The sequence below is a fragment of the Terrapene carolina genome, unplaced genomic scaffold, assembly GCF_002925995.2.
Source record: "Terrapene carolina triunguis isolate 2854851 unplaced genomic scaffold, T_m_triunguis-2.0 Scaffold21, whole genome shotgun sequence".
Classification (NCBI taxonomy): Eukaryota; Metazoa; Chordata; order Testudines; family Emydidae; genus Terrapene; species Terrapene triunguis.
In genome coordinates, this window is record NW_020664372.1 from 34546703 (window position 1) to 34561235 (window position 14533).

Genomic DNA, 14533 nt, shown 5'->3' on the forward strand with positions numbered 1-14533 from the left:
TCAGCTGAAGCAAGACTATTTGAAGGTAAATCTGGGATAGAAGGGCAGGGTCCCATCAAAGATTCGTCAGACAACCCTGTTTTGAACTGTGGTTTTCCGTTCTGTATAGGACTGAAGTGTGCTTTGGGCAGAGGGCCTACGTACCATGACCTTGCAAGAAACAGTGACCTACCAGAGGAGACCTGCCCAGTTGAGGAATGAACGGGTGCCACAGAGACAACCTGGTCACAATCTGTTACACACAAAAAACTACATTAAAAGAACATTATCAAGGTTCCAAGGTCAAGCACTGCAAAAAGTTAGGAAGTGCCAGAATTAAGGTTGCCTGTGCAATCTTAATTCAGCCTTTTTGTGCATATACAGTCTTTAATTACATGATCATATACTAATTTTTCCCCACAAGATCCTTGCCTCATTCAGTGTATAGAATGGACTATGCTTAATGAGCAGCTATTCAATATTTTGTTTTCTTTTCCTTTTTCAAAGGGTGGCCCCATGCCTTGTTTACTGCACATTAATCAAACCCTGCTTTGAAGAAAGAATTATAAACTTCCTCATGGGCTTTTCCGTGGTGTTCAACATAATAGAAGTAACATACTCTCACAAACATTAATGATACTACACCTCTGCCCCGATATAACGCGACCCGATATAACACAAATTCGGATATAACGCGGTAAAGCAGCACTCGGGGAGGGGGGGGGGAGGGTTAGAGGATGTAGTGGGCGGGCGGGGCTGCGCGGTCCGGCGGATCAAAGCAAGTTCGATATAATGCGGTTTCACCTATAATGCGGTAAGATTTTTTGGCTCCCGAGGACTGCGTTATATTGGGGTAGAGGTGTATCTTCAAAACTTCCCTATGAGATGATGGGGTATTACCCCTAATTTACAGATGGGGGCTTAGGCACAGAGAATAAGGTCAAAAGTAGCCACTAATTTTGGGTGGCTAATTTGAGACATTACTGTTTTTGAAGTTGCCTGCCTGCAAGGATATACTGTGTCTACTTTATAATCAGAGACAAGGAGTGAATGTATTGCAAAACCATATTTATACAAGAGAAATGTTTTCCAAGATAGGACCTGATTTTTCAGAGTATTTAGTATTATACAGCACTACATAGCACTCGTATGTTCAAAGCAAGGTTCCCACTGACTTCAGTGGCATCTGCGAGTGCTCAGCACTTCTGCAAATCAGATCCCATGGTCTCAAGATGGGCATTCAGAAAATGAGTAACACACAATTAAAGACCACCTGTGAAAAGTGATTTAAACGACTTGCCCAGCACCACATAGGAACTATGTAGCAGAGGCAGGGATAGAATCCAGTTATTCCTGGCAGCATTCAACTGCCTTAACCAAGATCATTCTTTCTCTTACTACCATCCTCTGCCTCATTCACTACACACACCTTCCAACCTCTGCAACAAATGAAGGAGGGTCCTACAGACAACAGCCTCTTTAACTACACAGTCCTAATTCATCCACAGAGCAGGTCCACCCTGTGCATTGAATGAGGCAGGGGTCCTGTGGAAAAAATAGCATGTATTCATGTAATTAAAGACTATCATAATGCATACGCATGAAATGGCCAAATTAAGGTTGCTTATGTAACCTTAATTCTGGCTTATACTAACTTTTGAATGTTTGACTTTACAACCTTAATGATCTTTTAATGTAGGCGTCTTTGTGTGATTTCCTAGGTTTAAACAGAAACTTCATCATGCAGCATCATATTAACACCCACATGGCTCATCAGTAGGGTTGGAATCATTAGATTCACAGCACAGACCTAACTCACTTGAACTAACAGATAGTAGCAGAGTGAGCCAGTTTCAGGATCTGGTCTATGTACAACTTATGAATTCTGATTAATTTTATAAAATTGTCTCAATGAATACCTCAGTGTACATGAATCTGCCATCAGCTATTAGAGCTGGGTCATGTATTAATCGGCCATTAATCTGAATGGCTCCCATTCAAATGGGAAGACCTTAGAACAATGGGATGGCTGATGTCTAGGAGAGCCAGTTAGACTCAACTTGTCTTCACAGACAGAAGAGAGGAGCAGTGAAATTTCCCCAGAGGGGAACAAAGAGGCTGAGATCTCATAACAGCCCTTTAAAAGTGGAGAGGGACTTGGACAGGGAGGAACAGAAAAGGACGGGCTTTGGAAGTATGAGGAGACCTGTTCACTTGGGGACCAACCAAAGCTGAACAGCACACAGGCCCAGTGTGTGAGTTAAAACACAGCAGCCTGGTGAGTGTCCAGCAGGGAGAGCTTGACCAGGGCTGTGACACAGGCTGTCATCCTCTCTGTGGTCCAGCACTGGGGGGGGATGGGACATGTTGCTATGTGGGTTCCTCAGATATTTGCTGACAGCAGAGAAATGGTGAGACTCAAGAATCTTGGATTCCATTCCAGGCTCTGGAGGAGAGTATTCTCTAGTGCAGTGGCTCTCGACCTTTCCAGAGTACTGTCCCCCTTTCAGGAGTCTGATTTGTCTTGTGTACCCCCAAGTTCCACCGCACTTAAAAACTACTTGCTTACAAAATCAGACATAAAAATACAGAAGTATCACAGCACACTGTTACTGACAAATTGCTTACATTCTCATTTTTACCATATAATTATAAAATAAATCAACTGGAATATAAATATTGTACTTACATTTCAGTCTATGGTATATAGAGCAGTATAAACAAGTCATTATCTGTATGAAATTTTAGTTTGTACTGACTTCGCTAGTGCTTTTTACGTAGCCTGTTGTAAAACCTCTGTGTACTCCTGGGTTGAGAATCACTGATCTAGTGGGCACTGACTCTTCCATCTGCTCTCAAGCTTGACCTATTCTGACCTGTCCCTTCCAATCTATCCCAGTCATCTCTAGACCCCACCCTGGCTCCTCATTCTAGTCCTATTTTCTTTACTTAGCCAGTCCTAGTCTCCACCCCTCAAACTTCTCATCCCAGTCTCTTTGTCCAGCCAGTCAAATATTCTCCCCGCTCCAGACTCCTTGTCCCAGTCTTTCCCCTGCACCTCCTAGTCCCAATTTTTCTCCCTGGCTCCTCAGTTTGAGCCTCAGTTCTCTGTCCTTCCTGGATCTGGGCTTCAGTTGCTGACACAAGCCACACTTCTGTTTCTCTCCCAGGTAGCGGATGCACTGCAAGTGTCAGTCAGTCAGTGGGATAGATTCCTTGCAACTGAGGCACTTTTTGAAGCCCGGCTCTCTGGGCATATCCCTATGGGGTGGGGGAGATCCCCCCCCCACAGGGGGTTGACAAAGTCCCTTTCTTTTTTTTAAAGGCAACAGCCAAAATAAAATGTAAATGATGCAAAGAAAGATAAAAGGGGCTTCAAAAGAAGCTAAAATTAACAATTCTAAGAGAATTAACGATCTGCAAAAGGACAGCTCTAGCTCTGTCTCTAGCCAGGGGTAGTTGAGAAGGAACTGAGGACGGACTGCCTGCGCATGGCTAGCATTGTTCCCCACTAGCCACAACGCATGCACGGGCAAGACTACTACCAAAGTTCTCCGATCAGCAGCGCAGGGATGCAGACACACCTATAGTGGAGCACCCATAGGGACAATTACTCAAAGAAAAAACAATGAGGAGTCCTTGTGGCACCTTAGAGACTAACAAATTTATCTGGGCATAAACTTTCGTGAGCTACAACCCACTTCATCAGATGCATGGAGAGAAATACAGTAGGCAGGTATAAATATACAGCACATGAAAAGATGAGAGTTGCCTTACCAAGTGGGGGGGTCAGTGCTAATGAGGCCAATTCAATTAGGGTTGATGTGGCCCATTCCCAACAGTTGACAGGAAGGTTCGAGGATCAACAGAGGGAAAATTATTTTTTGTAGTGACCCAGCCACTCCTAGTCTTTATTCAGGCCTAATTTGATGGTGTCAAGTTTGCAAGAATCGTATGTTTTCAAGAAAAACATTTTCCATGCTAAGTATATGGAAATTTCATGTAAATGAAGTAAAGTAGATGATAAGTCAGATGCTTAATGACAATATTTTGGGCTTTGTTTCTAAAGCCTAATTTGTACGACTTTTATTCCACCACCTACAGAAGTGTACTGATACTAGACTGATATTTTTAAATACCGTAACTGTCACATTTTGTTAATGATTGCTCTCTACAAAAGGAGCCAACCTAATTGCTCAAACAGAAAAAATTCACTCAATTTTTTACTTTAAAATAATGACTCCCAACCTCTCAAATCAGCCACAATACTGAAATTTAAAAATAGGATATTGTATGCATAAATATCACAAAGATGGATCATTTTAGCTTGGTACAAAACACACTTGTGATAAGCCTATGTGCCTGAGGATAGACAGGATGTGGCCTCAATCTACAATTTAGGAAGTCAGATTGTATCTTCAGCCTTCACAAAGAGAGAGTACAGGGTCAAATGGTTCCTAGACTAGGGAGGCCTGCTCCTTAAGGGCCAAGAGGCTGGGTCTAGCCAGACCTGTTCAATCAGCTCCCCCCACCCCTTTGCCATAATTAGCTGCCTCCCAGCGTAAGGTGGCTTAACTAATTGGAGTCATTTGACAGACTGATAAATATCAGGGCCTCATAAAAGGGCAGAGAGAACTCAGTGTGAAGGAAGAACTACAGGAAGCAAGTTGGTCTCCTGTATAAGACCCTGAAGTAAGTTCTGGAAGGACCCCAGGGAAGAAGGGGCAGATCTCTATCCCAGAGCATAGAAGAGGGAAAGGTAGCCCAGAGAGGCTGAGACTGTGAGAGGGAGTCATAAGAAACACTCTATCCCAGAGCAAAGAGATGTAAAGGGAGCTCAGAAGTTGTTATGAAGAGGAGCTCTGAGCCACATGAACTTCTGGGAGACAGAAAACCCTGGTAAGTGGAAACTGAGAGAGTGTGTTTGCAGCATCATGCTCAGCTAGCGGGGCGGGGGGGGGGGGGGGGGGTGCTGCTAGACAGGCATACCTTATGAAACTGCCTCTAGGTATCATTTCCCTTTCCCCAGTGAGAGAAATTATAGAGAGGATTCATTTAGCGCCCATTAATGTTCCATATCAGTTCTCGTAAAGCAAAGATGCTGAAAAAGAAACTGCTGTCTTTCACTGTACTCGTCTTTTTTTTTTGGTGTGCGCGCGCAGTGGGAACACAATCTTACAAGCTGTGGAATTCGCCTTAGTTTCGTGCATTAACACATACAGGAACAGAAAAATATACTTACCAACAAAAATTTATTCCAAAGATCTAAAAATTTAAACCTTCCCGATAAGACTAAATTCCAATATGCAATTGCCATTTCTAAATCTGCAAAAAACAAGACAAAAATCACATATTACAGTGCTTTATACACAGTAAATTCTCAGAGTTAAAAAGCTCTCTTGATTCAGCTCTCAGTTTTGATTTTACCCATACGTCTCACTATACAAATTTACTGGCCAGTTTTTAAATCTCTTTTTATGATTAATGGTCTTAAGACCCAGTTAAAAAGCTGCCTGCGAGTTGAGATGTAGAAGGCTAGGATATGTCTCCATGGTACATAGTCACAAAGATGTATTTGTTAAGTGTGGATCTGGAGTGCTCAACAGTTAAATAGGTCATATTACTGCGCGCGACTTTGCTTGGTTACTTTTAACTTGTAACGAAAGCCTTTTCAAAAACTCACATTTTGAAGTACTAGTTCACTGTGAAGTTATATATAATCAAAGCAGCCTGGTTTGATTACCATCGAAGATAGCAATTCAATAGTAATAATGGCATATGGAACAACGTAGGCATAAAGGAATCCCACTTACATACAGAGAAGGATAAAAGGAGGAACAAAACCTTGAAGTTATCATTGAGAATGCTAATGTATCTTTTACCTATATAGCTAGCACTCAGTGATTATCAGTAACCCTAGCTAAACCCCAATTTGTAAAAGGTATTGATATAATATCCATCTAGACATGCATAAAGCAATTCACACGAAGAAAATGGTATTGCCTTAACATTAATGTTTATATTTAAAACCACAAAAATCAAGATATTCAGCTCGAAAGATGCCGGATGCCTTTTCTCCTTGCCCATTTTGTGTGTTAGATTGGCATTTCTTAGGGCTTTTAAGGGAAAAAAAAAGCCTTCAGTCATCTGGAGCACAATATTTCTGCAGCAACCCTCATGACAGTATAGCTTTTCTACAAGTCACTTATAACAAGAAGGCCTATACCCAATATTAAAGACCTATGTCACGATTTATCAAAAGCAACTAGTGATTTCGGGTGCCTCACTTTTGGAGTACTCAACTTGAGATACATTCAAAGTTGGGTGTAAATGTTTTAAGGTATTTGGGTATCCAAAAAAGATGAGGTATCTAAAAATAAAAACTCTTTTGAAAATCTGGGCTGTGGACTACAGTAGTTAGTTGCTTAAGTGAATCATGGCAAGAATAAAGCAAATTTTAATATCATGGAAACTGGAGTTCAGAATTTAGCAAAGTAACCAAAGTGTTAAATGAGTGACTGTCCTTTGCTTAGTTCACCAGGGATGGGGGGATGACACATTCAGATGGAACTCGAACAGGGGATTTTTGGATCCCAAAGTAGTTATGCTTGTTAAGTTGTGACATTCCACTAACTTTTATTAGTAGTAGTGCCTTCTTTTCAAATATCTACTGAGAGAGAGAGAGAGATTAGTTTTAATCATAAATTACAGTGTACTTGTCCGGGAGTCCTAGCCCATAAGGAATTATCCAGAAGTTCTGGCTGAAAACATAGGTTTATGATGGAAGTGTTACCTTGCCCATACCCCTCTACTCTACAGTATACTTAATCAGAACATTTATGTGGATATGTGACCTAATTTTGTTCTACAGCAACATTAATTATCCAAGACCAGCATTAAAAAACTCAGAATTTAGTCCACCCCCTCCAGCAGAAGCAATCTGTAATGCAGGGCATGCATATGGAAGAGTGGAGGATTTAGAGGTTGGGGGGAAAAGGATGCTTTCTTGAAGACCTATATTCATTCCCAACTGCCCATGACGCCTAGACTCCACTATTAGTGACCCTTGCAGATGAGGATGTGTATGTTTCTGTACAAACAGGAGAATGAAGTAAAAGCCTCTAGCAAATTACACACACACATTCAGTGTAAGATATATGGGTATACAGAAATGAAGCTTTTAGAGAAAGTACTGATAAGGTATAAAGAGAATGTCCCCATCTCCACCAAGTTACAGCAGAGGAACATAACTTTAACATTTCAGATTTGATTATTACAGCTCTGTCATGTCACAGTTCAAAAGCAACTGTTTGGACTGAAGACAATTCATAAGTTTGAAAGGGAAGTTGTGGATGTATTTGGTACATTGTAAAAGCAGGCTGTATTTATATATACGTGTGTGTATACTAATATATAAACAACTGCATTAAAGTTGTGAAGAGAAGCACTAAAAAGTCAGGAATTGACAAAGGTAAAGGTGCCCGATCACCTTCATCTCTGTCCTCTTGACTGTATGCATAATAGTCATATCATCATGCACTGTTTTCTGCAGGATTCCTGCCTTGTTCAGTGCAGCAGAAGAATGGTGCTCAGCGAATGAAACAGCTGGTTCAGAATTTTTTCTATCCTTACTGTTGTTATCCCCCATTTTCAAACCTGGAACTACTATATTTCCAGATAGAAAAATCTGTGGCAGAGCCCATATTTCCTACATCGCAGTCCAGTGCTCTGATCACAAAGCTATTCTTCCTCTTCCTGCAGACTCCTCTCATTTGCTACACATCATGCTACAACAATCACTAAGGCTGAGGTGCTACGGACCGAAGGCCCATACACTGAAGAATCCTGCTTCATTTTCTATCTGAAATGCACAATGAATGAGTAAAGGGACCTGTGCGAGGAGGTGGGGGGGAAGTTTGTCATAAAAAACTATTGTCATACATTCATAAGAGGGGACTAAGTTAAGACTGAGCTGGTTCAGCCTATAACTCTGACTGGCTTTAGGAAAACAAACAAACAAAAAGTCTTGCTAGGTAAGGTGCCTTCTTTTCCCAAGGCATTTTGTTTGCAACCTAATGTATTGAATATCTTATGTTCTTTAGAGATTAAGGTAACATTTAATATAACAAAAGTTTTAAAGAAAAAGCATAAACTCTGATAGCGCATTTCCAACCTTCGCCGTGTGATGATCTGGCACTCCTCTCCTCATTTTATGGACATGATGGTCCACGATCATGCAATACATTAACTTATTGTAAGAAAAATTATGACTGTATTTAAAACACACCAAGACAGACATTTATTTGGAAAGAGTTAACATATAATATAGTCAGAACAAAAATGACATTAGTACAAGGGGATATTATACACAACTATTTTATTCCACTACTCGTGTGTACTTAATATTGAATGAATAGAGATGGAAATAGGAAGGAACTAATGTGAATAATATTATGGTTTCTATGATTCATTATGAGTTGACTAGTTTTGGCAATGGTCACTTAGCTCATAATTATGAAATGTTACGCTTTCCAACATAGAGAAATCAACCTTCCAACACCACCATATGACATTTTACATTGAAATGCACATTATAGGAAAGCACTACTTTTCTGAGAGAAAAGTTTTAAAATATTAGATTAAATACACCTGTTACGAGGAAGGGGTGGGAGGAGAGTATTGCAAAGGAAGTTAAAAGGACGCAAGATACAGAAGTTCTCTGTGGCTTTATTTGATTTGTTATAGCATCTATATTTAAATAGAACATCTCAATTATTAATATGTTTATTGTTAAAGTGAACTTGATTATTTCAAGATTGTATTTAAGTTTAATATGGTGAAAAAGTTTTGGGGAATGCTAAATGTTATTCTAACATTAATACTATACTTTGAGGAGAATTCTCTGTGTGTATGTGCAAGCAATCTCTTGCACAGTAGGCAACAAAAATATAGGACAGGCTTGATATAATAATGTACAATAAGCATACTTCTCATGCAGAAGGTGGAACTACATATTCATATTTCTAAATTCTCTTTTATGTAGTGATTTCTGAGACAGATAGCAAAGAGAAAAATTCATAACGGGTAGTAAAGTTAGCATTAATGATTATCAGGGGTGTTGTATGTAAGACACAGGAGGCAACTGTCCCACTCCACTCGGCACTGCAGTACCGTGTCCAGTTCTGGGCACCACCCGTTAGGAAAGATGTGAACAAATTAGGAAGAGTCCATTTATCAAAATGATAAAAGATTTAGAAACCCTGACCTATCAAGAAAGGTTAAAAAAACTGGGCATGTTTAGTCTTGAGAAAAGAAGACTGAGACCTGGTCACAGTCTTCGAGGGAGATTTAGGTTAGATATTAGGAAAAATATAAAATATGCTAAATTTTCTAAATATAAAAAAGGGTAATTAAACTCTGGAATAGACTTCCAGGTGAAGTTGTATAATCATCATCATTGCAAGTTTTTAACAACCATAAGGATAAGCAACTGTCAGGGATGATCTAGGTTTAGTTGGCCCTGCCACAGCGCAAGGGGCTGGACTTGATGACTTCTCAAGATCCCTTCCAGCCCTACATTCCTAAGATTCCTCAGTCCCAGCACTGCAAAAATCAAGATCTCCAAAAGTCATAAAATTCCAAAAATTAAGTTTGTTCCTGCAGTGTTAACTTGGCCACATTGCATATCCTATACATTTTATACTGTATAGTAATAATTACATTAAAAATTACATTAAGAGAGAACATAGGAATAGCAAAAAAATCAAATTCATGGGGGAGAAACACAAATCTTAGGACTTTCCTCACTTAAGTGTCCGATTTTTCAAACTTAATGTTGCATTAATGCTTTTTTTTTTCTTTTTTCTGTTTTTGCATTTAATCTCTATTCTCTCCCCCCCCACTTTATTAAAAAAAAAAAAGATAGAAGTGAGATATGGAATTATTTGGGAATTTTACATTCTACCAGCCTCATCAGAGCTTCTAAACTCGATGGACCTAGCTTCCAGTTTAACTGTGCCAGTAAACTAAAGGACTACTGGGCATCATTAGCATTTTTCCTTAATGCACTGCAAAACTCAAAGAAAAACTCCACTGCAAATAAGCAAGATTGGTCAATTTACATGCTCGTAACTTTAAAATCACTGAAATAACAGCTTTTTCGAAGTCTCAGTGAAACCTACAAGACAAGAGAACTTTGCATTTTGTAGTTTCAGATATTTAAATAAGTTTTCAGTATGCAAAAACTTTTAATCAGAAAATTTGGAAAAAAGTCTTTTTGTACTTGAATAACTCAAAATTGGCTGACCTGATTTTTCTCCTTTGGGCTGAGAATCCAAGCATGGAAAAAACTTCACATCGAAAAGGAATTTATTGGATAAAGTTATGAGCAACTGAAACATGGGGATAGGAATGGAATTTGGAGCTCAACTTCAGTGATAACAGCTGCTACCCATACCTTCAATAATACACATATCATGCATACACTACCTGCTTATGAAGTTAGGCCTAACTCAAGATCTCCCTATTTCTTCAAACATGTTTGGCTACTTAAAAAAAAACATACCTCTTAATGGAATACAAAGTTGCCAAAAGCTGCAGGGGGAGGTCATACAACCACTACAATGAATTTGAAGTACTTATAAGTTATGAGACTCCTTAGGCCATAGGTGTTTTATGTCCTGCAAGAACATTTCCTGTGTGGGCTTAGATTCAGCGTGTAGGTCTTGGGATTATTTAATTTAACATTGTACAGACATAAAAGCATCTTCATAAATAAGATGAAATCACCTTAGGAACCACTTTAGGAAAAGGATAGATAAAACGACAGAAAATATCCTAATGCCACTAAAAGAACATGAGTACTTGTGGCACCTTAGAGACTAACAAATTTATCTGAGCATAAGCTTTCATGGGCTACAGCCCACTTCATCAGATACATAGAATGGAACATATAGTAAGAAGATATATATACACATTCAGAGAACATGAAAAGGTGGAAGTTGCCACACCAACTCTAAGAGGCTAATTAAGAAAGATGAGCTATTATCAGCTGGAGAAAAAAAAACTTTTGTAGTGATAATCAAGATGGCCCATTCCAGAAAGTTAACAAAAAGGTGTGAGGATACTTAACATGGGGAAATAGATTCAATTTGTGTAATGACCCAGCCACTCCCAGTCTCTATTCAAGCCCAAGTTAATGGTATCTAGTTCGCAAATTAATTCTAGTTCAGCAGTTTCTCATTGGAGTCTGTTTTTGAAGCTTTTCTGTTGCAAAATTACCACCTTTAAGTCTGTTACTGAGTGACCAGAGAGGTTGAAGTGTTCTCCTACTGTTTTTTGAATGTCATGATTCTGATGTCAGATTTGTGTCGATTTATTCTTTTGCGTAGAGACTGTCCAGTTTAGCCAATGTACACAGCAGAGGGGCATTGCTGGCACATGATGGCATATATCACATTGGTAGATATGCAGGTGAATGAGCCCCTGATGGCACGGCTGATGTGATTAGGTCCTATGATGGTGTCACTTGAATAGATATGTGGACAGAGTTGGCATCGGGCTTTGTTGCAAGGACAGGTTCCTAGGTTAGTGTTTTTGTTGTGTGGTTGCTGGTGAGTATTTGCTTCAGTTTGGGGGACTGTCTGTAAACGAGGACTGGTCTGTCTCCCAAGATCTGTGAGAGTGAGGGATTGTCTTTCAGGATAGGTTTTAGATCTTTGATGATGTGCTGGAGAGGTTTTAGTTGGGGGCTGAAGGTGACAGCTAGTGGCGTTCTGTTATTTTCTTTGTTGGGCCTGTCCTGTAGTAGGTGACTTCTGGGTACTCTTCTGGCTCTGTTAATCTGTTTTTTCACTTCAGCAGGTGGGTATTGTAGTTTTAAGAATGCTTGATAGAGATCTCGTAGGTGTTTGTCTCTGTCTGAGGGTTTGGAGCAAATGCGGTTGTATCTTAGAGCTTGGCTGTGGACAATGGATCGTGTGGTGTATCCTGGATGGAAGCTGGAGGCATGTAGGTAAGTATAGTGGTCAGTAGGTTTCCAATATAGGGTGGTGTTTATGTGACCATCGCTTATTAGCACAGTAGCGTCCAGAAAATGGACCGCTTGTGTGGATTGGTCCAGGCTGAGGTTGATGGTGGGATGGAAATTGTTGAAATCATGGTGGAATTCCTCAACGGCTTCTTTTCCATGGGTCCAGATGATGAAGATGTCATCAATGTAGCGCAAGTAGAGTAGGGGCATTAGGGGACAAGAGCTAAGGAAGCGTTGTTCTAAGTCAGCCATAAAGATGTTGGCATACTGTGGGGCCATGCGGGTACCCATAGCAGTGCCGCTGACTTGAAGGTATATATTGTCCCCAAATGTGAAATAGTTGTGGGTGAGGACAAAGTCACAAAGTTCAGTCACCAGGTTTGCCGTGATGGTATCGGGGATGCTATTCCTGATGGCTTGTAGTCCATCTTTGTGTGGAATGTTGGTGTAGAGGGATTCTACATCCATAGTGGCCAGGATGGTGTTTTCTGGAAGATCACCGATGGATTGTAGTTTCCTCAGGAAGTCAGTGGTGTCTCAAAGATAGCTGGGAGTGCTGGTAGCATAGGGCCTGAGGAGAGAGTCCACATAGCCAGACAATCCTGCTGTTAGGGTGCCAGTGCCTGAGATGATGGGGCATCCAGGATTTCCAGGTTTATGGATCTTGGGTAGCAAATAGAATACACCTGGTCGGGGTTCTAGGCATGTGTCTGTACAGATCTGTTTCTGTGCTTTTTCAGGGAGTTTCTTGAGCAGATGGTGTAGTTTCCTTTGGTAATCCTCAATGGGATCAGTGGATAATGGCCTGTAGAATGTGGAGATAGAGAGCTGCTTGGCAGTCTCTTGTTCATATTCCAACTTATTCATGATGACGACAGCCTTTTTGATTATGATGTCAGAGTTGTTCCTGAGGCTGTTGATGGCGTTGTGTTCAGCAAGGCTGAGGTTATGGGGCAAGTGATGCTGCTTTTCCACAATTTCAGCCCGTGCACGACGACGGAAGCAATCTATGTAGAAGTCCAGTCTGTTGTTTCGACCTTCAGGAGGAGTCCATGCAGAATCCTTTTTGTAGTTCTGGTAGGAAGGATTCTGTGGGTTAGTATGTTGTTCAGAGGTGTGTTGGAAATATTCTTTGAGTCGGAGACGTCAAAATCCCTGGTACACCCACACCTTGAATAGTGCGTGCAGTTCTGGTCACCCCATCTCAAAAAAGATATATTAAGAATTGGAAAAAGTACAGAGAAGGGCAACAAAAATGATCAGGGGTATAGAAGAGTTCCCATATGAGGAGAGATTAAAAAGACTGGGACTGTTCATCTTAGAAAATGGATGACGGAGGGGAGGGGCGTGGAGAGGAATACAATAAAAGTCTATAAAACCATGAATAGTGTGGAGAAAGTGAATGCGGAAGTGTTATTTACTCCTTCACATAACACACAAACCAGGGATCGCCCAATGAAATTAACAGGCAGCAGGTTTAAAACAAACATAAGGAAGTATTTTTTTACACAATAAACAGTCAACCTGTGGAACTCATTGCCAGGGGGTGTTGTGAAAGCCAAAACTATAACTGGATTCAAAACAGAATTAGATAAGTTCATGGAAGACAGGTTCATCAATGGATATTAGCAATCCCGTGCTCTGGGTGTCCCTAAACCTCTGACTGCCAGAAGCTGGGACTGGACAACATGGGATGGACCACTTGATAACTGTCCTGTTAATTCCTTCTGAAGCATCTGGCACTGGCCACTGTTGGAAGACAGCATACTGAGCTAGATGGACCATCGGGTCTGATCCAGTATAGCCATTATTATGTTCTTATTTACATAGTCTCCCCCATATTATATTCTGAGGGTGAAAGTCTTATAGGTGAAAAAGACAGAACAAGAAAAACACATCTCTGGAAATAGCTTTTCATCTAAATTAGAAACTCCAGAATTTTAGAATAATTCTAGTATAAATAAATGTACAGGTCTTTTTGGTTATGGTATAGAACAGCTGCTCAATGGTCCGTTAGCGTATGGCAAATTACACTGTTAAGATACAGAGAAACAGTTGGTAAAATTAAAGTAGGCTGCAAAGCATATGCATTCTTGTTTTGGACTTGTTGATGGTTTGGTCACATTGGTCTGAACCTAATGTAAAAATCTGCAACAGCATCATGACCAACCAGGAATGAAGGATGAAAGGGATGGTCACAGGGCTCTTAAAAACACCTCTCCCATAGCCAAATCCATATAGCATCTTAAATAGCTCATCTAAATAGATATCTGGGAAGAATGGAATCTAGAGGAGTAACTAAGGGCAATAGATTAACAATAAAAAAATCCCACAGGAAGTGTAAGGACTCACTTTTGCCTGAGACAATTTTGTGAGAACTAATAAGAAATAATACTCCTAATTTTTAAACATCTGGATGTAGCAAGTTATGCATCCTATATAATACAATCACACACTATCTCAGGCATTAGAAGGCTAATTTTACACCAAAGATATTAGTTGCAGGCACTTAGTTCCTCATAC

At 40.2% G+C, this 14533-nt stretch overlaps 1 protein-coding gene across 2 annotated transcripts in view; it reads right to left on the minus strand.

Moving 5' to 3' along the window:
• DCUN1D2 (defective in cullin neddylation 1 domain containing 2) overlaps positions 1–14533 on the minus strand; it is a 64989-nt gene that overhangs the window by 13463 nt on the left and 36993 nt on the right. For both annotated transcript variants that reach the window (XM_024219556.3, XM_024219555.3), the window contains exon 5: positions 5222–5304. In XM_024219556.3, coding sequence (XP_024075324.1) covers positions 5222–5304 — 83 coding nt within the window. The remainder of the gene's footprint in view (positions 1–5221; positions 5305–14533) is intronic.